Source organism: Cynocephalus volans, chromosome 15, assembly GCF_027409185.1.
Source record: "Cynocephalus volans isolate mCynVol1 chromosome 15, mCynVol1.pri, whole genome shotgun sequence".
Taxonomy (NCBI): domain Eukaryota; kingdom Metazoa; phylum Chordata; class Mammalia; order Dermoptera; family Cynocephalidae; genus Cynocephalus; species Cynocephalus volans.
The window spans coordinates 73,826,523-73,852,876 of NC_084474.1; the positions used below are offsets into that span (position 1 = coordinate 73,826,523).

General features: G+C 34.4%; 1 protein-coding gene across 2 annotated transcripts in view; it reads right to left on the minus strand.

Moving 5' to 3' along the window:
* Positions 1-26,354, minus strand: part of TAF2 (TATA-box binding protein associated factor 2) — a 97,165-nt gene that overhangs the window by 24,607 nt on the left and 46,204 nt on the right. For both annotated transcript variants that reach the window (XM_063079325.1, XM_063079324.1), the window contains exons 15-20: positions 25,352-25,417; positions 22,950-23,202; positions 15,697-15,837; positions 12,932-13,042; positions 2,662-2,855; positions 1,142-1,281 (exon numbers count right to left, since the gene is read on the minus strand). In XM_063079325.1, the coding sequence (XP_062935395.1) occupies positions 1,142-1,281; positions 2,662-2,855; positions 12,932-13,042; positions 15,697-15,837; positions 22,950-23,202; positions 25,352-25,417 (905 nt within the window). The remainder of the gene's footprint in view (positions 1-1,141; positions 1,282-2,661; positions 2,856-12,931; positions 13,043-15,696; positions 15,838-22,949; positions 23,203-25,351; positions 25,418-26,354) is intronic.

The following is a 26,354-nucleotide window of genomic DNA, read 5'->3' on the forward strand; positions in this document are numbered from 1 at the left end:
ATTCTTTACTTTTCCCATATTTTAGTGCTATAATCTAGATTTTAGATACAGATTATGTTTACACATTCCTTTAACTTGCAAAATTATTTTTAAAGAATTATTTTTGAAATGTGTATTAAATTTTATAATAAGGTTAACAAATATTTAACATTAACTCTTTAATTTACAGGCATAATTACTCATCACTAGTTCTTTCATTTCATACTTTCACCAATCTTGAGTTATTTCAATTGACATGCAGATCAGCTGAAAATTATCTTTCGGAGTTTTGCTTTTAAGGATGTTACATAGGAGATGTACTTCTAATTCTCAAAGGCTATATTAGTAACAACTTGGCAAGGTACATAATCTTAGATCATAAATTTCCCTAAAAATGACATAGCCATTAGTTCTGTCTTTTGACTCTACATATTCTGAAGAACTCAGAAGCCACACTATTCTTTTACCTTGTACAATAACCTGGTTCCAATGTTCATAGGAACTTATATGATTCTCTTCAACCTTAAAAATTAAAATTTCACCTGAATCTAGCTTAGGTCAGTTTCATTTACATCCCTTCAGAGTATTGTATTATTTCTTGGATTACTGCTTTTCTTCTACCTGCTCTATTCTTCACGACTCTCTTTTTTTTTTTCACATTTTCATTTCTTTATCTTTCTTCTCTGAATTTCTGAAAATGTTCTGAATATGTATTATCTTATTCAATTTTTGGCCTTACTTATGTTTTTTCCAACTTCATGCAGACTTGTCTAATCCTCCTACTGAAGTTCCTTTTTATGTCTCTTGCTCTATTTTCACAGAAACAAATTTTTACATAGGGATAAGATGTTTTCTTAAATCCTTCTTAGAAATTTCCCCAAAATATTCTATTTCTTAAAATAACATGCAATTAAAGCCATATAGAATGATATAATGACTTCTCAGAAAGGCCAAAGATATCTATAATTTTATTTTTTTCTCTTTTATTTATTCTTATATGCATTCTACATTTCCCAAAATTTATTTCTAAACCAATGAGTCAAGAATTCAAAATTAAAATATCTGTATTGTACATACTGTAAAAACCCCAATAGCTAAGACTAACTTTGATAAGTAAATATTTCTTCCTAAAATGATATGAGCATCATTCTTAAGGCATTACCTTTAGTATAATCAACAACTGCTTCCAAAGCTGCTATCCTAATGTCTACAAAGTGGCCATATTCAGCATAAGATTTAAAAAGAGCCGGATCACTTGGCACATGTCCATTCTTCTGAAGTACCCGTATGGCTCTCAAACAACTAGGGGAAAAAAAGTATTTAGGTTAACTACTTTCACTGAGATATGTATGAATCAAATTTGTTTCCAAGGTATTATAGATTCATTCATGGCAATAAGTGAGAAAACTGATGTGATTTAAATTAACCTTCAGTTTTGTAATATTAAATTTTTGCAATGATGACAAAAACTCAAAATTAATACAATGTCTAAATCCTACTAAAAGAAAGCAAATTTCAAAATTTGTTTGGAAACAAAGTTTTAAGCATCAGTATACTTATAACGGGAATACTCTTCAGAAAAAAGCACTCAAAATAAAACATAATTTAAAAAAAGTATTTTCTCTAAATGTTTTGGTAATATAGTTTGTTTATTCACTATATATATGGAAGGTTAAAACTCATGTTTAGATAGGTAATCAACTTTTAGAAACTTCTAAAGAAATAAGCAAAACTTTATGGTAGCCATATACAAAGAAGTTGAGTATCGTTTATCCGAAATGCTTGAGACCAGACGTGTTTTGGATTTCAATTTTTTTTGAATTTTGGAATACATACCGGTTAAGCATCCCTAATCTGAAAACCCAAAATCCGAAATGCTCCAATGAGCATTTCCTTTAAGCATCATGTCAGCACTTGAAAAGTTTCAGATTTTGGAGCATTTTGGATTTTGGAGTTTTGGAATAGGGATGCTCAAACTGTGGAAGTAAAGTCATCTTAGAAGGCTAACAATAGAGGGATGTTTATGCTACATACAATGGAAACATCAAAAATAATGCTTATGAAGATTTCTCTTGACATGAGAAAGTGTTTATAATATAAACAATAGAAAAACTATATATACAATATAATCTAAAGTAATTAAAGATTTATATAGCTACAGAGGGAAAAACTTTAGAAGGACACTTTCCAAATACAGTTGGCTCTCCCATATCCCTGGGTCCCACACCCATGGATTCAACCAAAGGTATATGAAAAACACAAATATTCAAAAACAAAATATGAAAAACACAAATATTCAAAAACAAAACATTGGATGGTTGCATCTGTACTAAACATGTACAGACTGTTTTTCCTTCCCATTATTCCCTAACCAATACAGTATAACAACTATTTATATAGCATTTACATTGTACTGGGTATTATAAGTAACCTAGAGAAGTACACAGGAGAATGTACATAGGTTTTACGCAAATACCACACTATTTTATATAAGGGACGTGAGCATCCATGGATACCGAGGGACAAGTGTATTAACAATGCATCTGTAGATAGTAGAATCACAGAGAATTTTAATTTCTCCTTTTATTTTACTAATTTCCCAATTTTCTATAATGGAATAAACTTCTTTTAAAGTTAGAAAAACAAATAACTTTTTTTAAAAAGTAAAGAATTTAATCACACCTGACAGTAATGGTATGTCTATAACTTGGAAGAAGTTTTTCCATATTCAAAAACCTGGTGATTTCTTCAAGAATGAGTCGTACATCAGGATTTAAGTTATCCAAAGTTCTAACTTCATTATTCACACTGACTGCAGGTGTAACAGAGTTGGCCAGGGCATCAATCATTTCTGCACGATAATAGTTATCTGAAAACTAAGACAAGGAATAATTAAAAGAAGATAAATTTCAATCTTCTGATCAAAAATTAATAAAATATGTATACTTAAAAACAATTTATCTGAAAACATAAGCAGTTCTCTGGTAAATATTCAACTCTGCCCCTTGCATAGAGTTACACTTTGGAAAACAGTGAAAGAGATTCCCTAGTCAGTGATACATTAGTTTACTGAATTAAAATATTCACTATGTGTAAGGTACTCTTATAGTAACCTAGCCAGATTCCTCTAAAAGGAGACCACAGTCTACAAGTCCTGCTGTAATACAGAACTTAAAATCAGCTATTTAATGCTCTAGTTTAATATATAAACATACAACCAAAGATCACCATATATTTGAGGAAAGTATCAACATTAAAAATAGAGATCAGAGCATTAAAAATAAGCAATTTGGAAGAAATAAAGAATGCAAGAAAAAGAAAACCAGTAATGTACAAAAAAATTCAAAAAGTATCATTAATATTGTCTGAGAAATAACCAATGATATGCCTTCCAATAGCATAACATTTTAAAAAGAAACAAAAAATTTTTTTAAAGAAATAAAAATAAAAAACATGTAGAGAAATAAGAATCAAAATTAAATTGGATTATAAAATTGAAGAAATCTCCCAAAATTTTGAGCAAAAAGACAGAGACAGAAAATAGAAACCATAAGAACATGGGAGGGCTGGTATAGGAGACATAAAATAATAGGAGCGCTAGCCAGAGAAACAGAGAAAATAGAGAAGAAAACTACAAAAAAAAAAAAAAAAACCCCAAAACCAAACCAAACGAAACAAAAACAAAACAAAACAAAAACTATATCCATATCCCAGTCAATTCCCAGAGAAATAATTTATTGAAAGGCAATGGGGGTATGACTTGATTTAAATCAGAAGCAAATCAGATGCTCTGAACTAGGAATATGAACATGGAGCAATTAAATTAATTCTATCAGAAGTGTTGGTAGTGTTCTGTGGCAACACAAACTTCCACTACAGAGGCAGAACCTCACACTGACACATATAATGCAGAGTCACTAAACTTTTCTATGTTCAGATACGGGGTGGGGGGGAAGCACTTCACAACATGAACACAAACTCAAAGAAAAACTACGCCAAAAGTGCTCACTATGGATCAAGTTTTGTTTTCAGACCATTCTAATGACCGAAAATTAATCTCTACAACTTCAGTTTCACTAGGCCTAGTTCTTCCCTCCAGAGCAACAGAAAATGATCACGTTTTTTTAAATCATTCTAATTTTATTTTAATGTAGTTGCACTTATCAGCATTTTCTTCCGTGATTTCTGAGTTTTGTTTCACACCATTCAAAGTTTATTCAAATTATATTTACAGGTTTTCTTTTAATACTTTTACAATTTCATTGTTTTCTCTAATAACTACTTTACCAAGAAAACACGAGCCCATTTTTTCAGACCTAAGCATTCAGATCAGAGACTGAACTCAGAAATGCAAAATGAAAAGTACATTTGAGTGAAGTAGGGAAACCAAAAGATTTAATACTAACCCTCAGACCACATCCAATTCTCACAGAAACTATAGTGGTAATTGAACAAGCTAGATTATCTGATCACCCCTAGGTTATAAGAGATAAAGTGAAGAAGTAATTTATGGAACACAGCCAAGGAGGGCCATTTAGCACAGCAAAAATTTCTACAAAAAAAACAGTACCAATGTACTGCAGCAAAGAATGACTGATTTTTGTAACAATGATCACTTGGTATCAGTAAGAATTCATCCCATGTTCTGCATACCTTGTTTAAGAAGGTAGAGAAATTTCATATGCATGTATATGATTTACTAGAAATTTTTGTTATAAAATATTTTCATATAAAATAGCTAAAAACTAGGTTTAAAAGGGATTAAGTTTTAATCTTCTTGAAAACTAACTCACACACAATATTGAACTTCATACTCCTGCCCAATTAATGAGATGTCAAAAATATTCTCCCTAAGTCCTAACTTCTTTTGGGGACTTAGCTTTTTATATTCCTAACTTAATTTTATTTGCAGAAAATCTGAGAAAGTTCTCCTCATGTACTTAAAAAAAACTCTGCATCTATGTGTGAATCTTTTTGTCTTTTCAAAGACTAGTTATCTGTGATTGGAAGTGAGCTACTTATAAAAAAAACAACTGATAATCCAACTGATGAAATATTCTTAGGCATCTACCCAATCACATCTTTTTTGCTAGTTAAAATTCATTAACCTGTGAGTCTTTAAATGATAATACAACTTCTTTCTCCCAACCAAAATTTTTAAGAGAATACGTTTTGATAACAGACACATCTGGGTTTGACTTCTGGCCCTCCCATACTATGTGACTTTGGATAACTCTCTTAACCTTTATAAACCTCAATCTCATCACATAGAAATTGGGATTATAATAGTACCTATTTCAGAGATCTGAGGTTTATCAATGATAAATCTGATCACATCAGATTATCTATGTTTTAGCACAGGCCACGGAACACACAAGTAATTAGCTATTTTTATTGTTACTGTTATTTACGAATTTATGCTCTTCCTAGTATCCTCAAGGACTAAAATATACACTAGTGTTCTGAAACTATAATCTATCAGTGTGTGCTTCATGAAATTATAAATGATGACAGGCAAAATGGCATGGCATAAAGCAGCATGGCACACAAAAAAGGTCACCATACAAGTGGGTGGCACAAGCTCACATCACAATTCCCAGATTATACTTACTGTGTAATTTTAGACTCTCAATCTATGTCTTACTTTCACTTGTCCAATAAGAGATGACAAACATCTTCAACCACAGAAATAGGTAAGTTTCAAAGGAATTAAAGTAAGTGAAATCACTGTGCAAAGCAGAAAGTACTATAAAGGTGTTAAATTAGATAAACACTCCCCAAAACAAAGGAACTGACATAAATATTGTACAAGTATAAAATATATTCCTATCATATTTGAATATAATCTGATTAGGCACCATCATAAATTTTAATTTCTTCAAATAAAAGAAATTCATGTGTAAAGGAAGAAAGGATTACCTTAAATTAAGGCCAAAACAAACCATTACACTAGGAAGAATCTTTGAAAAATGTTTTCAATTAATACTTTATTCAAAAATATGTCTTTTAGGTCAATAAGGCACTAACCAGGCCAATTTCAGTTGTCAAAGGAAATAAAATATCTGGTGATTAAGAAGAAGTTTAAGTCTAATTTCTCTCCATCTTATTTTTGCTATTACTCTACCTTCAAATCAATAACTAGTTACTTCAGTGTAATAAATTCTGTGGCTTTCTGACTAAAGGAGATAAGCTAAGTATTTCCTAATTCAGATAATGGTTCAGAAAGTGACTGAGACACGTAGATGCAATTAAATGACTATATAGGCATCCACTATTTGTTAAATGGCTCTGGAGATACAGAGATGAGTTCTTGAAGAACTATTTATATTGGCAAGCAAAATAGAAAAAAGTAAGAGTAAGAATAGTTCCAGGAGTAAAAGAAAAGAATAATGTATCCCATCAGAAAGATATATTGATGTTGGAAAAACAAGGAGTATTTTTAATGCATAGAGAAAAGAAAAAGGCATCCCTTGGTTTAAAGATACATTAATAAAAGTACAAGAAGTAATGAAAATACATCATGTGTTAAAGGAAGAGAAAAGTTACTGATGCAGCTTCAGGGTAGAGGGATATAAAGTTGGAGGGATAGGTTGAGACCAAACTGTGACGGGCTTTGAATACCACACAAAAATTAATTTAATCTACAAGCGCTGGAGAATCTTTGAAGATTTTTAAAGAGGGAAGAAAATGAGGTGAGCTCCATTACGAAGATCATTTCGGTTTTACTATTAAAAACTATAAGAAGAAAGACATTAGGAAATTAAGTTAGGAATAATTATGATCTTGCAGATGCTCACAATAGAAAATATGTAATTCTATGAATAGAAAATATGTAATTCTATGCATTCTTCTAAGTGCTTTATATGTGATACCTTGTATAATCCCCACAAAAACCTATGAGGAAGATATACTACTTATTAACACTCTCATGTTTAATACATTAAGAAACTGAGGCACTAAGATTAAGTAATTTGCTCAAGGATACGCTTTATTTTAATAGTTGAGGAAAAAATAAAGGCCTAGCCTTAGGACAGCTGAAATGGAAAAGAAGGTGCAATATGAAAGAGATTGAAAATATATTCTCCTATTCTGCAGGTTGTCTCTTTGCTGTTTGTTTCCTTTGCTGTACAGAAGCTTTTTAGTTTGATAACATACCATTTGTTTATTTTTGATTTTATTGTCTTATTTGTGCTTTTGAGGTCTTATTCATAAAATCTTTGCCCAGTCCTATGTCTTGGAGCATTTCTTCTGTGTTTTCATCACGAAGTTTTTTAGTTTCAGTTCTTATAAAATCTTTAATCCATTTTGAGTTCATTATGGTATATAGTGAGAGACAGGGGTCTAACTTCATTCTTCTACACATGGAAATCCAGTTTTCCCACCATTGCTGAAGAGGCTGTCCTTTCCCCAGTGTATGTTTATGGCACCCTTGTCAAAGATCAGTTGACTGTTAAGAATGTGGATTTATCTCTGGGTTCTCTATTCTGTTCCATTGGTCAATGTATCTGTTTTTATGCCAGCATCGTGCTGTTTTGGTTACTATAGCTTTGTAGTATATTTTGAAGTGAGGTAGTTTAATGCCTCCCACTTTACCCTTTTTGCTCAGGATAGCTTTGGCTATTCAAAATCTTTTGTGAATCCATATGAATGTTAGGATTTTTTTTGTTTATATTTCTGTGAAGAATGTCATTGGTATTTTGATAGGGATTGCACTGAATCTTTAAATCACTTTGGGTTGTATATCATCTTCACAACATTAATTCTATCAATCCATGAGCATGAAATGTCTTTCCATTTTTTTGTGTCCTCTTTAATTTCTTTCAGCAGTGTTTTGTAGTTCTCATTGTGAAGATCTTTCACATCCTTAATTAAATTTTGTCCTAGGTATTTTTTTATTTTTGGCAGCTATTATAAATGGACATGCTTTCTTCATTTCTTTTTCTGCTAGTTTGTTGTCAGTGTATAGAAATGCTACTGATTTCTGAATATTAATTTTGTAACCTGCAACTTTACTGAATTCATCTGGTGGAGTCTTAGGTTTTGTCTATATAAGATCATGTCATCTGCAAACAGGGACAATTTAACTTCCTCTTTTCCAACTTGGATGCCCTTTATTCCTTTCTCTTGCCTAACTGCTCTGGCTAGGACTTCCAGTACTATGTTAAATAGGAGTGGTGAGAGTGGGCAGCCTCATCTTTTTCTTATTCTTAGAGGAAAAGGTTTCAAAGTTTCCCCATTTGGGATAGTGTTAGCTGTGGGTTTGTCATATATGGCTTTATTGTGTTGAGATAATTTCCTTCTACACCTACTGAGAGATTTTATCATGAAGGGATGTTGAAAATCAAAAGCTTTTTTCTATCATAAACGGATATTGAATTTCAAAAGCTTTTTCTGAATCTACTGAGATGATCATATGGTTTTTGTCCTTAATTTTGTTGGTGTGTATAACATATATTGATTTGTATATGCTGAACCATCCTTGCATCCCTGAAATAAATACCACTTGATCATGGTGTATAATCTTTTTGATGTGTTGCTGGATTCTGTTTGTTAGTACTTTGTTGAGAATTTTGCATCTAAGTTCATCAAGGATGTTGGCCTGTACATTTCAGGTTTTGTTGTGTCTTTGTCTGGTTTTGGAATCAGGGTGATGCTGGCCTCATAGAATGAATTTGGGAGAATGGCCTCTGTTTCAATCTTTTGGAATAGTTTGAGAAAGACCGGTATTAGATCTTTTTTAAAAGTCTGGTAGGATTTAGCAGTGAAGCCATCCAGTCTTAGGCTTTTCTTTTATGGAAGAATGCTGATTACTGATTCAATTTTGTTGCTAATTACTGTTCAGGCTTTTTATTTCTTCTTGGTTCAGTCTTGGTAGGTAGCATGTGTCCACGATTTATCCATTTCCTCTAGATTTTCTAATTTGTTGGTATATAATTGTTCATAATAGTCTCTAAAGATTCTTTGTATTTGTGTGAAATCAACAGTAATGTCTCCTTTTTCATTTCTGATTTTTGTTATTGGGTCTTCTCTCTTCTTTTCTTGGTTAGTCTAGCTAATGGTCAATTTTGTTTATTCTCAAAAAATCAACTTTGTTTCAGCAATCTTTTGTATCATTTTTTTGTTTGTTTTTGTTTCTATTGCTCTTAGTTCTGCTCTAATCTTTATTAATCCTTTCCATCTACTAATTTGGGGGCTGGGTTATTCTTAATTTTCTAGTTCCTTGAAGTGTAACATTAGGTTGTTTATTTGAGATCTTTCAACATTTTTGATTAAGCACTTATTGCAATAAACTTCCCTCTTATTACTGCTTTTGCAGTATTCTATATATTTTGGTTTGATGTACTTCTATTTTCATTTGTTTCAAGAAATTTTTTGATTTCCTGCTTATTTCTTCTTTAACCCATTGGTTTTTCAGGAGCATGTCATTTAATTTCCATGTATTTGTACAGTTTCCAAAGTGTTATTGATTTTGTTATCACTCGTTACTGATTTCCAGTTATATCCCATTGTGTTCTTAAAAAAATACTTAATATGATTTCAGTCTTTTTAAATTTGCTGAGACATGATTTGTGGCTTAACATGCGGTCTATGCTGGAGAATGACCCATGTGTTAATGAGAGCAATGTACATTCTGCAGTTATTCGAAGAAATGTTCTGCAAATGTCTCTCAAGTCCATTTGGCCTAAAGTAGTTTAAATCCAACGTTTCTCTGCTAATTTTTTGTCTAGATGATCTGTCCAATGCTGAGAAAGGAGTGCTGAAGTCTCCAACTATTACCATATTGGGGTCTATCTCTCCCTTTAGATCAAATGACATTTGCTTTATATATCTGGGTCCTCCATTGTTGGGTGCATATATATTTATGATTGTTATATCCTCTTGCTCACTTGATACCTTTATCAATATATAAGGCCCTTCTTTGTCTCTTTTTATACTTTTTGGCTTAAAGTTTATTTTATCCAATATAAGTATAGCTACTCCTTATTTTTGGTTTCCACTGGTATGGAATATCTTTTCTCATCCCTTTGCTATTAGCCTCTATGTGTTTACTGGTGAAGTGAGTTTCTTGCAGGCAGCATGCAGTTGGGTCTAGTTTTTTAGTCCATTCAGCCAGTCTGTGTCTTTTAAGTGGGGAATTAATCCATTTACATTCAGGGTTGTTACTGAAAGGTACTGCCTTACTCCCACCATTTTATTAATGTTTTATGGTTGTCCTAGATTTCTTTTGTTCCTTTCTTTCTTTATTGCCTTTGCTGTTTGGTGTTTTTTGTAGTGATAAGATACAGTCTTTCTCATTTCTGTATCTGCTCCTTGAGGGTTTTATTCTTTCTCATGTATTCATGATGGTAGTCATCAATCTTTTGATTCCACAGGTAGGACTCCCTTGAAAATTTGTTGAAGTGCCAGTCTTGTGGTGGTGAATTCCTGCAGTTTTTGTTTGTCTGTGAAAGACACTACTCCTTCATTTCTGAAGGATACCTTTACTGCGTGTACTATTCTTGGTTGGAAGTTTTTTTTTCTTTTAGCACTTTGAATATACCATCCCACTCTCTCCGGGCCTGTAAGGTTTTTGTTGAGATGTCTGCTGTTAGCCTGATGAGAATTCCTTTATAGGTGACTTGATTCTTCCCTCTTGCTGTTTCTGGAATTCACTAGGTCTTTGACTTTTGACAATTTGACTATAATATGCCTTGTAGAGGACTTTTTGGGTTGATTCAGTTTGGGGATCTTTGAGCTTCTTGGGTCTGTGAGACTGTACCTCTCCCAATAACTTGAGAAGTTTTCAGTTATTTTTTCGTTAAATAGGTTTTTGATGCCTTTACCTTTCTCTTCCCCTTCTGGAACATCCATGATATGAATGTTTATACTCTTAAGGTTGTCAGATAGATCTCACAGGCTTTCTTCATTTTCTAAAATTCTTTTTTTTTTTTTTCTTGTCCAACTGGGTTAATTCAAAAAGCCTGTCTTCAAGTTCAGAAATTCTTTCTTCCACTTGTTCTAACGCGTTGCTTAAGCTCTTGATTGTATTTTTTATTTCACTGAATGAATTCTTCAGTTCCAGGATTACTGCTTAGTTCTTTTTTATGATATCTATCTCTTTGTTAAATTTCTTGTTCACATCCTGGAATATTTTTCTGACTTCACTGTGATTTCTGCCTATATTTTCTTGCATCATGTTGGGTTTCCTTAAGATTACTGCTTGGAATTATTTTTCAGGTATTTCACAGGTTTGCTGTTGTTTGGGGTCTGGTACTGGAGAATTATTGTCCTCCTTTGGGGGTGACATGTTTTCTTATGTTTTCATGCTTCTTGTATTTCTGTGTTGATGTCTGGGCATCTGGTGGGGCAGTCACTTCTTCTAAATTTTTGGAGTAGTTTTTGAAGAGAGAAACTCTTTCCTATAGAAATTTTCTATACTGACAGTTCAGGGTGGCCATTTTAGTTTTGGTTCTGGGAAGCATAGTAGTGCAGTGTTCATGTGACTTCTTCAACTGTATTCAATCTTGAAGTTGTCTGTTGGTGCCTTTGTGGCCTAGGTGGAGGGGCACTTGGTAATCTCCTGTTGGGGTGAGTGACGCTGGGCAGGGCTGTTGTGGTCATGGGCTCATAAGCTCTTCAGAAGCCTGCTATGGATGATCAAAGCCACTGCTCCATCCACTGTCAGTCAGGGAGCAGTTGTACTGGTATAGTAGGCCTGACCGCTCTGTAGAGGGCCTCTGGATCAACTGCTGATCCTGGAGCAAACCTGTATGGATGCAGCAAGACCCAGTGGCTCTGCAGAGGTCTGCAGTGGGGAGGAAAAGCTGCAACTCTGTGGAGGAATTCCAGATCAGCTACTGAGCCTGGAGTAAAGCACTAATTTTTTAAGGAGTCTTTTATTAAGCTTAAATCATTTGAATGTTACTTAAAATGATGAGGCAAAATTTATCTTTTTGATTTTCATCATAAATCATCATGTTTTAATAAACAAGCCTGTGACTTTTTTAAAAAAACTGTTGTAATATTTTATTAAATTTTTCATGAATTTGACTTACCCTGTCAGTTACATGTATCTTAGTATGTGCCATTCCTTCTGTTTGGAATGACCTTCTTAGACTGGTCCTATTTATACACTGGGAAAATCCTATTCATCTTTATGACTCAGTTTCGGGTTCACTATTTCTATACAAAACTTCCCTGAGTCTCTGTCCCTACATCCTTGAGATAGGCACCATTTCCTCTGAGTTCCCCTAGAAAATTGTGTATACCTACATTGTAGCAGTTATCATGTTTGAATGTCAACTGTTTACTTGTCTCATTCCCCTATCTGCTCATGTCCTTGAGGGGCCAGAATTAGACTGTAATATACAGTACTCATTCAATAAATGTTTAATGAATAAATGAAGTTCCTGAAGACATCAATCATCTCTTCTTTTTAGTTAGCATGATACACTGCTCAGCATAGCATATAGTCTTGAAAATGTTTTCTGATTATTAGACTAATAAGTAAGGTGAAATAACTTTTGATGCATGGCATACATCAGCTATTTGCCAAATAAATGAATAAAAACACACAATGGTAAAAAAAATAAATAAATAAAAAGGTCAAAGTCATCAACGAACAAGTTAATCCCAAGTAGGAACTGTTTTTTGGGTATCATTTGGTAAAAGAAAAGAGGAATAAAGATAAAATTGTGCTGTCAGACTTCACCAAACCAAGTTTTACCTGGTTCCTCCAAATTTGATGGACTACTACCTTTACACTACAAGATGTTTCAGGAACACTTAAAAACCAATTAATCTTAGTTTTCATCCATTGGTTATATTAATAAATCATGTGCTTGCATACCTCTTTTTAGAAATTTCAAGGATCATGAACTCAACAATGATTTTACAGACTAAATATTTCTTTAAAAAAAACAAAACAAAACACTGGGTACTTTTATAATATTCCTAAAGAAAACTACCTTACCTTATTTTTTCTGTTGTCATTGTACTTGATTAAGTCTAAAATAAATGTTAAGACTTCTTTTGGACAAAGGTTATGAACATCTCTTAATAAAGCCATCGCAACTGGCATAGTCTACAAAAAAAAAAAAGAGAATTTTTTGAAGCATATAACCTAACTCTTTCATTACTGCAATTCATTGAAATATGTATAGAAAAAGAGTTGCTCTAGGGCTTACAAAGGTATCTGGATGGAGTGTAACCCCCGTATTTCCCACCCACTCCTTCTGAGAACGTATCTCAAAGCATTCTAGCATAAGATAGGAGCTGCATGACTGGATGTACTCTGTAGGTCATATGCCTTGGTCCTTATTTGCTGGAGGGAATATACATAAAATAAATTATATAAATTCAGTTCTGCATTTTATGAATTTTAGCACTGCATAGACCATTATTCAGCTCCTAACTCTTACTATCTACTAAAAATTGGATGTCTTTACCTAGTTGCTAACTGAGTAGAGGCCTTGTCTCCTTACAACCATTTTTAGGATTAAACAATATAGTGGGCAGTATCATATGGTATAGAAAAGAGCTCAATCATCAGTCAAAACATACTGATTTTCCAGTGCCACCCAATCCTCAGCCTAATGAAAAATGGTAAAATATCTGAAATCCAGCCTAGCTTTCCTTTTTCCATACTTTCATTGGCAACTTTTCTATGGAAGAAGAAACATGACTCACACACACTGGTAACTCTACCAGGAAAATGAAACTAATTAAACTGTGGCAGAACTACAGATGAATAGACATTTTAGTCCTTAGCATACAGCGAGACCCTTCGTCTCACTCAGAACAACTGCACCCTCTAAACTGGAGGCCAGAAAGGAGAGTAACACATTTTCACGTTTGAAAGAGCAAGGGTAATAAAAGCAACAATTGTCAGTGTTAATGTTTAAGGACAACTGAGGAGAAAAGGCTCTTTCCACAGAAATATCTGTCCTGTGTCTGTTCTGCCTTTTTGGGACTCAAGTTTGATTTAGGCACCAATGTTTTCTCTTTCTTCTCCTGCCCACTGGAAGTTACATGAAAGGTGAATTGGTCTAAAAGCACTGACTTTCCAACTTTTTTGACTGCATCCATAATAAGAAACACATTTTATGACAGAAATTAAAACATACACACACATTTTAGATGCAATGTATACTAACTAAAGAATAAAACCAAAAAAAGTACTGTACTTATTCTCATCACACATGATGCATTTTGATCCTTCCTATTCTGTTTCCTTTTACTTAAAAAAAACAAACAAAACTGATTTCATGACCCCCTCACTGATGGTTCACAACTCTAATTTGAAACAGTGGCCTAAGGTATATGGAAGCACAATGGCATAAAAAAGGAGATACATGAGGCAGACCCAGAAATTAACTTTTTTTCCATACCATAAATTAGTAAAATGATAACAGAGAGCTGAACAACACATTTAAGTACTAGCCAATGTTCAGTTCTTAAAAATAAAATAACAGGATGCCACAGACTTCTTTGATCACACCTATACTGCTTTTCCACAAACCTGGATCATCCTGAATCTGCTCTGCTGATGAAATTTACTATAAGTATATTATGACTTCCATCCTCAACAGATACTCCAATGTTGCTGGGCAATCCTTTTACTTTCTCCTTCTATCATATATAAATCTCAACTTGCCTAACATCCCCTTCAACATCTGCCTTTTCACTTGTTTTTAATCTGCTTTTCACCACCTCAGAAAAAGAAATGTTCTTATCTTTTCTAAAATTTACCTCCCAACTGTGCCCCCTTCAGAATTTGCTCCATCTTCTGTTTTACATTTACTTTCTCCCAACTGAATATTTCATCTCTCCCTTTCCACACTGGCTCTTTTCTCAAGTGTCAAACATGCCTCAAATTTCTTCTTCTTCCACACAAAACAAAACAAACCCAAAATGTCCTTTTCTCAACCTTGCTTTATTCTCAGGATAGTCTGCTTTCTCATATTCATCAACTACAAACATTAAAGAATAGGCTACATTAGTTTTCTCTATTTTAATTTCACTCTTCCTTTCTATTTCAATCTACTTAATCTGATTCCTGCCTTCATTATCATTCAATTACTCAAAAAACTATAAAAATTATTTCCAAATCACCCAAAACGGTTACCATCCTCACATTCTTACATCCTTCCCTAAGACAGTGACTCTAACCACACTATACCAGCACTTTCTAAATTACCATTTATAAAAAACTCACTATGTGGTAAGTGTAGTATAAAATACTTATTATGTGATAAGTGCAGTTTAAAATACTTTACATACTTCATCTTATTTAATTCTGAAAAAGATAAATTTTAAATTGAGTAGACTCAGGTTGAGAAGATTAAGAAACTTGTCCACATGCAAACTGCTAGTGAGTAGCAGAGTTGGGACTAAAACCAGAGCTTTACATTGTATTGTCTCTGATTCAGATGTGATGTCCACATTCTAGAAGGATTGCCATCAGAAGGGCTTACCCGTACCTCCATCCCCCAGGTAACTAACAAAGGCAAATCACCCATTTCTATTTAATGTGGACAGTGAGTTACTTGTATACAGATCATAAAATCAATTAACAATCATTTAAAGTTTTGGAAAAAACTTTAGAAGCAAAAAAAGAATAAAGGCAAACGTTTTACAAGAAAGTAAACACCTAGTATTTGAACAGTCTCTACGTTAATCTGAGATATGTAGATTATGGCATAAAAAATCATTAAAAAAATAGAAAGTAAACTGTACCTTCTGCAGAAAATAACTTTGAAAACTTATAAAGTTGTTTGTTTTCACAATGTTTGGACAAGTTTTACAACAGAACATTCTAGTAAAGAGTGACTTCATAGCTGGTGGTCCTGTCCATGTGCTCACCATTGAATTTGCAATCTACAAATAATCAGAAAATGAAGAACCATAATTTCAATGACCACTACAAACGTCTTTAAATAAATAAAATAGCTTTCTAAAAAGTTATCTATACAACTGGATTAGTTTTCAATAATTTTGATGCTCAGAAATTAAATACGATTTAGCCTTTTATCACCATTTCCAAGAAAATACACACTTACCCTCCAAAAAATTCTTAAGTGCACTTATAATTATTGTCTACAGTTAATTTCTACTTTGCAGTATTTTTTTGTTTTAAGGAAATATGTTTACAATAGGTTCCTATTCTGAATAAGTTTGTCATTATCCATTTAGGCAGATATAATTCTAATATTTTGAATTTATCAGATAGAAACATTGTGATCGATTTTTTTTTTTTTTCCAAAAGATGACTAGTAAGGGGATCTTAACCCTTGACTTGGTGTTGTCAGCACCACGCTCACCCAATGAGCTAACCGGCCATCCCTATATGGGATCCGAACCCATGGCCTTGGTGTTATCAGCACCACACTCTCCCAAGTGAGCCACGGGCCGGCCCCATGATCAATTTTTAAATAAGGTTTTCAACCCACCCTAATTGAAAAACAAGCCAAACGCAGTATTACAATTTAAAGCTATCAGAGAGCCGCAGCAGGCACTGAGGTGAGCCAAGACCCGCAAGGCACTGGGGGTCCCCTCCTAAAACTTGGAGGGAAGCACCCGCAACCGCAGCAGGCACCAAGTTGAGCCGAGACCTGTGCGGTGCCGGGGGCCCCCTCCTAGGACCCGGAGGGAAGCGCCTACAGCCACAGCAGGCGTGGAGGTGAGCAGAGACCCACACAGTGCTGCGGGCTCATTCTATAGCCACAGATTCCAGAATAGGACCCAAGGTGCCGTAATATAGCCACTACCACACCTACTGGCACACAAGGACAGTTCACCAACACAATAGCAGCCAGGGCCACTCTACAGGTAACCTACTGCTCTCTCGACTACACTGATATAAGAGTCACCAGTAAAGCCTGCAAATAGAGGAAGAAATAGCTATTTTCATAGCCAACCTCAGAGTAATAGAAGAAGCAAATCATCTACCAGATGACCAAACATCAACAAAAAAATACTAGAACTACAAACAAACAAGAAGCTATGACACCACCAAAGGAATATATTAATGCTCAAATCTCAGATTCCATGGAACAGGGAATCCTTGAAATGCCTGAAAAAGAATTCTGAGCAATGATCTTAAGAAAACTCGAAGAGATAAAAGACTCAATTAGAGAACACAATGAAATAAGAAAAAATATCCACAATATGAAGGAAACTTACAAAGAGACTGATACCTTTAAAAAGAGGGTAGCAGAACTCCTAGAAATGAAAGATTCAATGAAATAAAAAACACAAGAGAGAGCTTGAGCAACAGGCTAGAGCAAGCAGAAGAAAGAATTTCAGATCTCAAAAACGGTCTTTTTGAATAACCCAGGCAGACAAAAAAAAAAAAAAAGGAAAAGGAAAAAGAACTAAAAATAATGACAAAAATCTAAGAGAGATAGCAGACAACCTCAAGTGCTCTAACATCTGAATTGTTGGTATTCCAGAAGGGGAGGAGAAAGGAAAAGGTACTGAAAATTTATTCAAGGAAATAGTAACAGAAAACTTCCCAGGGGTAGGGAGAGATGCAGACCTTCACATCCAGGAAGCTCAAAGGTCCCCAAACAGATTCAATCCAAAAAGATCACCCCCAAGACATATTACAGTTAAATTTGCAAAGCTCAAAGACAAAGAGAGAACTCTAAAAGCAGCCAGAGAAAAGCATCAAGTCATCTATAGGGGAGCCCCCATCAGACTAACAGCACACTTCTCAACTCAAACCCTGCAGGTCAGAACACAGTGGGATGATATATTCGATATACTAAAAGAAAAAAATTGCCAGCCAGGAATTCTTTACCCAGCAAGGCTCTCCTTCAGAAATGAGGGAGAAATAGTGTATTTCCCAGAGAAACAAAACTTGTGGGAGTTCACCACCACATGACCAGCCCTGCAAGAAATTCTCAAGGGAGTCCTTCATCTGGAATCTGAATAATGATGACTATTACCACAAATACACAAGAAAGAGCAAAAACCACCATTAAAACAAAAATGCCAGCAAGAAAGAGAAAGAAGCTAACTCATGCCACCTTAAATTTCCAACTAACACTGAAAAAGAGAAATAAAAGGGGAAGTACTGATCAAAAGATATTTAAATCATCTAAACAAAAAGGAATTAAATGACAGGAATTAAACATTACCTGTCAATAACTATCCAAAATGTGAATGGATTAAACTCCCCATTCAAAAGACACAGACTGACTGGATTAAAAAGCTAGACCCACGTATATGCTGTCTTCAAGAGACTCACTTCACCTGTAGAGACACACACAGACTAAAAGTGAAGGGATAGAAAAAGATGTACCATGCAAATAGAAACCAAAAATGAGCAGGAGTACCTATTCTTATATCAGATAAAACAGACTTTAAGCCAAAAAACATAAAAAGAGACAAAGAAGGCCACTATATAATGATAAAAGTATCTATCCAGCTAGAAGATATAACAATCATCAATATGTATGCACCCAATACTGGAACACCCAGATATATAAAGCAGTCCTAAAGAAAGAAATAGGCCCTAACACGTTAATAGTGGGTGTCCTGAACACCCCTCTTTCAGTATGGGACAGATCTTCCAGGCAACAAATCAACAAAGAGACACAGGATTAACTGTACCTTAGACCAACTGGACCTGGCAGATATATAGAGAACATTTCACCCAACAACTAGAGAATATACTTTCTTCTCATCAGCTCACGGAACATTCTTCAGGATAGACCACATATTAGGTCACAAATCTAGTCTCAGCACATTTTAAAAAACTGAAATCATTCCAATTATCTTTTCAGACCACAATGGACTAAAACTGGAAATTAATACCAAGCAAAACTCTAGAAACTATACAAATACATGGAAACTAAACAATAGGCTCCTAAATAATCTATGGGTCCAAGAAGAAATTAAACAGAAAATCAAAAAATTTCTTGAAACTAATGAACATAAAGATACATCATACCTGGGGCCAGCCTGTGGCTCACTTGGGAGAGTATGGTGTTGGTAACACCAAGGCCATGGGTTCGGATCCCTATATAGGGATGGCCAGTTAGCTCACTTGGGAGAGTGTGGTGCTGTTTAAAAGATACATCATACCAAAAGCTATTGGATACTGCAAAAGCCATACTAAGAGGCAAATTTATTGCAATAAATGCTTACATCAAAAGAATGAGAAGACTTCAAATGAACAGCCTAACACTACGCCTCAAAGAACTTGAAAAACAACAACAATCAAATCCTAAAGGTAGTAGAAAGAAAACAATAATTAAGATCAGAGCAAAACTAAATGAAATAGAACCCCCGAAAAACAACAGAAAAGATCAATGAAACGAAAAGTTGGTTTTTGAGACGATAAATAAAATAGACAAACCATTAGCTAGGTTAACAAAAAAAAAGAAGAGAGAAGACCCAAATAACAAAAATCAGAAATGAAAAGGGAGACAATACAACCAATACCACAGAAATACAAAGGATCAATAGAGACTATTATAAACAACTGTATGACAAAAAATATGAAAACCTGGAAGATATGGTTAAGTTTCTAGACACATACAAACTACCTACACTGAACCAAGAAAAGATAGAAAAGCTGAACAGACCAATAAAAACCCAGGAGATTGAAGTGGTAATCAGCACACTTCCAACAAAGAAAACTTCAGGTCCAGAAGGCTTTACAGCTGAATTCTATCCCTTTAAAAAGGAATTAATACCAATTCTCTTTAAACTATTCCAAAAAATTGAAACAGAAGCTACTCTCCCAAACTCATTCTATGAGGCCAACATAACTCTGATACCAAAACCAGATACCTACACAACAAAAAAAGAAAGTGACAGGCCAATATCCTTGATGAACATGGATGCAAAACCTTCAACAAAATATTAGCAAACAGAATACAGCAACACATTAAAAAAATATACACCATGATCAAGTGGGATTCATCCCAGGGATGCAGGATGGTTCAACATATGAAAATCAATAAATGTGATACATCACATCAACAAACTCAAGGACAAAACCCATATGATTATCTCAATAGATGCTGAAAAAGCATTTGACAAAATTCAACATCCCTTCATGATAAAAACTCTCAAAAGATTAGTTATAGAAAGAAAGTATCTCAACACAATAAAAGCCGTCTATGACAAGCCCACTGCCAGTATCAGTCTGAATGGGGAAAAACTAAGGGCTTTTCCCTTATGAACAGGAACAAGACAAGGATGCCCACTCTCACCACTTCTATTTAACATAGTACTGGAGGTAGCAGCCAGAGGAATCAGGCAAGAGAAATAAAGAGAATCCAGATTGGAAAAGATGAAGTCAAACTGTCCCTATTTGCAGATGAAGTGATACTATATATAGAAAAACATAAAGAGTCTATCAAAAAACTCCTAGAGCTGGTTAATATTTTCAGTAACACTCCAGGATACAAAATAAATGCCGAAAATCAGTTGCATTTATATATTCCAATAATGAACTAACTGAAAGAAAATCAAGAAAGTAAAAAAATAAAATACCTAGGGATTAATTTATCCAAGGAGGTGAACGATCTCTACAAAGAGAACTGCAAACCACTACTGAAAGAAATTAAAGACACAAAAAGATGGAAAGATATTCCATGCTCTTGGATTGGAAGAACTAACTTGTGAAAATGTCTATACTACCCAAAGCGATCTACAGATTCAGTGCAATACCTGTTAAAATACCAATGACATTCTTCACAGAAATGGAAAAAACAATCTTACCTTTCATATGGAACAACAAAAAACCCTGAATAGCCAAACCAATCCTGAGCATAAAAAATAAAGTCGGAGGCATAACACTAACTGACTTCAAGCTATACTACAAAGCTGTAGTAACCAAAACAGTATGGTACTGGCATAAAAACAGATAATCAGACCAGTGGAACAGAATTGAAAACCCAGAATCACCCCTCAGGCTTACAGCCATCTGATATGGGACAAAGGCAACAAAAATTTACACTGGGAAAAAGACTGCCTCTTCAATAAGTGGTGCTGGGAAAATTGGATATCCATATGCAAAAGAATGAAACTAGATATGCACCTCTCACCATATACTAAAATCAACTCAAAATAGATTAAAGACTTAAGTAAGTATAAGACCTGAAACTGTAAAATTACTAAGGGAAAATATAGGTGAAACACTCCAACAACTAGGTCTGGGCACAGACTTTATGTACATGAGCCCAAAAGCACAAGCAGTACAAGAAAAAATAAAGAAATGGGACTATATCAATTAAAAAGCTTCTGCACAGTGAAGGAAACAACAGAATGAAACAACAACCTACAGAGTGGGAGAAAATTTTTGCTAACTATGCATCTGACAAGGGATTAATATCCATAACATACAAGGAACTCAAGCAATTACACAGTAAAAAAACAAATAACACAATTAAAAAATGAGCACACTGTTGGTGTGTTGTACATTAGTACAACCAATATGGAAAACAGTATGGAGCTTTCTCAAACAACTACAGACAGATCCTCCATAGGATCCAGCAATCCCACTTCTGGGTGTATAACCAGAGGAATGGAAATCATCATGTCGAAGGGATACCTGCACTACCATGTTCATCGCAGCTCTATTTACAATAACCAAGATATGGAACCAACCTAAATGTCCATCAATGGATGACTGGATAAGGAAACTGTGGTATATATACACCATGGAATACTACTCTGCCATAAAAAAGAATGAAATTCTCCCATTTGCAACATGGATGAGCTTGGAGAAACTTATGTTGAGTGAAATAAGCAAAGCACCACATGTACTCACACATAAGTGGGAGCTAGGAGAGAGAGAAGGAAGGAAAGACCACAGTGGTGTGTTGGACTTGCAGAGGGAGAGGGCATACCTAGGGAAACAAAGTGGAGTGGGAGAAAGGGATTGGGGAGGGAGGTTGGGGATAACTGGGTGGCGACACGGGCTACAATCACAATCTGTGGTAATGGGCACGCTGAGGGCATGAGTGGTGACAATCAGCTTTGTATCTCATGAATATTCATAACCAATAAAAAAATAAGAAAAAAAAAAGCTATACAAATGCTTTACAAAAAACTCATATCTTGCTATTGATATTTTTAGAGTATATAAAAAAGATGCCTGAAAAGAATAAAATTATGATTAACTTTAAATATATTCTACAATTTTATGGACTGCTAAGATTCTAACATTAAGAATCACAAAGATCTTTGCAGAAGCAATAAAATTATATCCTTCTCAAAGAAAATTATATTTTCCCTTATATATCTGAGAACCATTCACTTGCCATCATTAACTATAAAATAAATCTAAATCATTATAATCTGCTAAAATGTAGGATAAATGGATTTAAGCAGTGAGGAATGCAAGAGTCACTAAATGGGAATGAACTTATTACAAGATGCTTTTTAAATACCTGGAAACCAGCATTTCTGGTCAAATTTTTGTCTGTGTTTTTTCTGGTTTTCATTTGTTCTACCTTCAGATTTTTTGCATCTAAAGAAAAATATTTACTTTTCTTAATACATTAGCTTTTCTAGAATGTTAAGTTATAGAGCCTATCATTTTAAATTACTTATCACTGATATTAACTTCTAAGCCCAAACCAACACGAAATAATCACCACAGTGGGATAATTAGGATTAACTGATTTCATTTACAATAATACAAAATATTTCTGAAACCAAGGAATTTCTTACCAAATATATTCTTCATTTTAAAGTGAACTGGCAATTGAATAAAATGGTGAAAATTCTCATTAGTCTTAAAATCTGACTTTTCAGTTTGGCAATTATAAAATTTTGTGCATAATCTATTTTCAAGTCAAAACATGTTTCTTTCAATTAAATCTTGTTAAAAGCACTTGGCAAAAACTTTCAAAGAACAGCTACCAATTAAATTTAAAGATTATAGTGAATTTTTAATTCATTTTCAGAGATTTTTTTTTTTTAATATAATAGTCATCTTATTTTTTTTCTCTTACATATAATCTCACCTTTGCAAGGCAGAAGCAAGCTGACATTCTTACTCGGTAGAAACACTGTTCTTGTTCTAATATATCAGTGAGTGCAAGCCGAGATGCTGGAGTAGGGAATTTTTCCAAGGCCAAAATGGATTCCTGCTGTGCAACAACATCCCTCTCATAGCGGAGTTGATACTGCCACATAAAATCAGCTTGTTCAAATTCTACCTTCCTCAGTACTGACATATCTGGGTCTATCCTTATCCACAGCAAAGGGGAATCCGCACTGAAAGAAAATACGATTTTCTTTTTCACTTATTTTAATTTTTAAAACTTGTAAGTCTATATATTTAGAAAGTGAAACAAAAGTATTTCTTAACCAGATTCTTTTTTAGACATAGTACTCAAGACTGCCTAAATTTTAATTGTACTCATTTTTTTAAAACTCACCAACAAATTTCTCATGTTTAGTATGTTTTGACTTTCTCATGATGTCTAATCTATATCACTCTTGCTGAAAAGGTCTTCAAGGATAAGAAAATAGTTGTAACAAAGGATACTGAATCTCCATTTTCCAAAACAGAAAAAAGAGAAAACCAGAATCGCCCATTTTCCATCTAAAATATTATTTTTAGGATTTTGATTTGATTATGTAATGTGAAAAAAAGAGAATGAGACAAAATTTCTTCATTTACCTCCTACATAATTATTGAGTATGGCTATACATACCACTGTTTATTGGAAATCAGTCTATGACTAAGAAATGAAAGCATTTATTTTACTAAATTAATTTGTTTAGCTTACTTCTAATACTTTTTTTAAAATGTGCTGAGAAAATAGAATAGTTTGGTCAGGGCCCTCACCTTGGGTCCAGTTGGGTGTGGTTTTAGCGTATCCACCGTAAGCAAATGGATGTTTGTGTGTGTGTAGTTAGTGCGCATGCGAGCCAATGTATCTTTTCAGTTTTGTTGCTATTCTTGTGTTCTTCAGACAGACCAAAGAGAGGGGTAGAGAGAGAGGGAGGGAGGGGGAGAAGGAAGGGGAGGAGAAGAGGGGGAGAGGGGGAGGGGGAGGAGAAGAGGGGAAGAGGGGGAGCAGGGAAGAAGGGGAGGGGAAAGGAGGATGGGTGGGGTAGGAGGGAGAGGGAGGGAGGGAGGGAGAGAGAGAGGGAGGGAGGGAGGGAGAGAGAGAGGGAGGGAGGGAGGGAGAGAGAGAGAGAGAGAGAGTTTGGTGAAGCAGACGGGCAGGTGTTAGCCTGGGCTTTGGCTCCAAGGATCTTTTGGCTGGTTACCTAGCTCATTACACGTGCACGTCAGGGGTCTGGTGACCCAGCCTGGTGTGCGAAGGGTTTGTGATCCAGTCTGTGAACGGGCATGAGGGGTCTGTGAACTCCAGACCCAGCCCTTGCTCAACATTCGGCCTAGCCAGAGCACCACAACTGGTGTGGTCACCTAGCTTTACAATTGGTGTCACAAACAGGATTAAGAGCTAGACAACTGATGCTGTGAGGATTCCAGGCCTTAGCCTAGCCAGACAAAGTGCTAAACTCACGATCACCTTTTTCCAACAGCAAGTTCTAAAATCATAATTCAGAGGCATATCACAAATGTATCCTCATGTACTTCTCGAAGTAACAAACACTATTAAAAAACCTAATCCATCAAAAGAACACCACCTGTAATCTTAATTCAATTCAACAAATACTACTGGGTGCTTGCTATAGACAAGGTACTTGTTATGAAAAAAATTAAAGTTAACTCTGACCTTGAAGGGCAAATGGACATAATCTGTATATAAACAGTAGTGACAATTTCACAACCAAGTCAGTAAATTATTACAGATGTTTTATTAAAAATATACAGACACAGAATGGATGGGCAAAATAATAAAGTTTGAGCTATATTTAAAAATGAAACACTTCAATCAATAAACATTACCACACGAGATTTAGAATTGTGGTTTTTAAATAGTGTTTTGCAAACAATGGGAGTCTCAAAGTGCCCTAGAGCCTTGTTCCAAAGACAAAGAGAATTATTATCACCTGGGAGCTCATTTTGAGAACTACGAGACCCCAACAGTAAAGTACTAAATCAGAAACCACATTTTAAGAAATTCACATGCACATTACAGTTTGAGAAGCACTGCTCTAGAGGCCACCAAGACACATGAAGAAAACTGCCTAGTCAAGGCTGTACCCATACCCAAAACCATACTGCATTTCCTCTTAACTTTACCTAGGCCAGGCCAGATTTACTTTTATCTCTCTAATTAGTTATGATTTCATGTAAAATTTGTTTTTAACATAGGGTTTTCATTGACTATAAAAGTTTTAAAAGCATTCATTTCAAGGACAATTACATACTTTTACATACACATAATAAACGAGACAAATGATAACACAGAAAGTACTATATCCTTAAATTTAAGTAACTTACTCCATTGCAGAAAGATCCATGTCAACTTCCTCTCCATTCATCAGTGGGATTTTTTTCTTTTTATTCCTACATTTAAGGAAAAGTAAGTTTGAAAATTATGAGGTTTCCAATTCTGAGTAGAGAGTAAGAGCAACTGAGGTTCAAATAAAGGATTTCACATAACATTGAAAGATATCCTAAGAAGGAATGAATACAGGGCTGCCTATTAGCTCAGTTGGTTAGAGCACTGTGGTGACAACACCAAGGTCCAGGATTATATCCCTGTACCATCCAGCCAACAACAACAAAAAAAAGAATGAATATCAAATGATGGAATTTAAACACAACAAAATTTGTCTATTTTGAAGCTAGAGGGAATGAAGTAAATATTGAAATGTCTTCCTGATCAAAGTTTAACAAAAAATAAATATATATAATTAAATGTCAACTTAAAACATATACATTCCTAAGAACTGGTAGATGCAATTTTATACAGAAGAGAGGATTTATCAATAAAGAAATCTTTCATAATAAGTGGAAAAATAATCAGGCCTGAAATGAGATGTGAATAATTCTTATCCGTGTACTACATGCAAGGCTCTGTCCTATATGAAATGAAGTGACTAATAAAACATTTTAAGGGTATTAATTAGTATGTGGAACTAATTAATATACATAAGATTTAAGATAAGCAAAAACAAAAGCAACTGTTTCATGTAAATTATCCTGTATTATAAAACTTACCGATAACACACTAAAAATTTAAGGAAGGGTGAATAAAAATAGGAATGGAGAACAGTCTTCCTGTGTTCCTCATACCAAAGAATACTCGAACGACATACTGTTATTGTAGAGGGAAGAAAATCTGTGAAAATGTTATAAAAAGGGAAGCAACCAGAAGTTCCCAATTTCCAAGGTGGATAGAACAAAAAAACAAACAGGGATTTCACTCTTAAGAAAGAATTTTCTCAGAATAAGAATGATTATAGGAAGATTTCAGAACCAAGTTCTCTGAAGGCCTTCA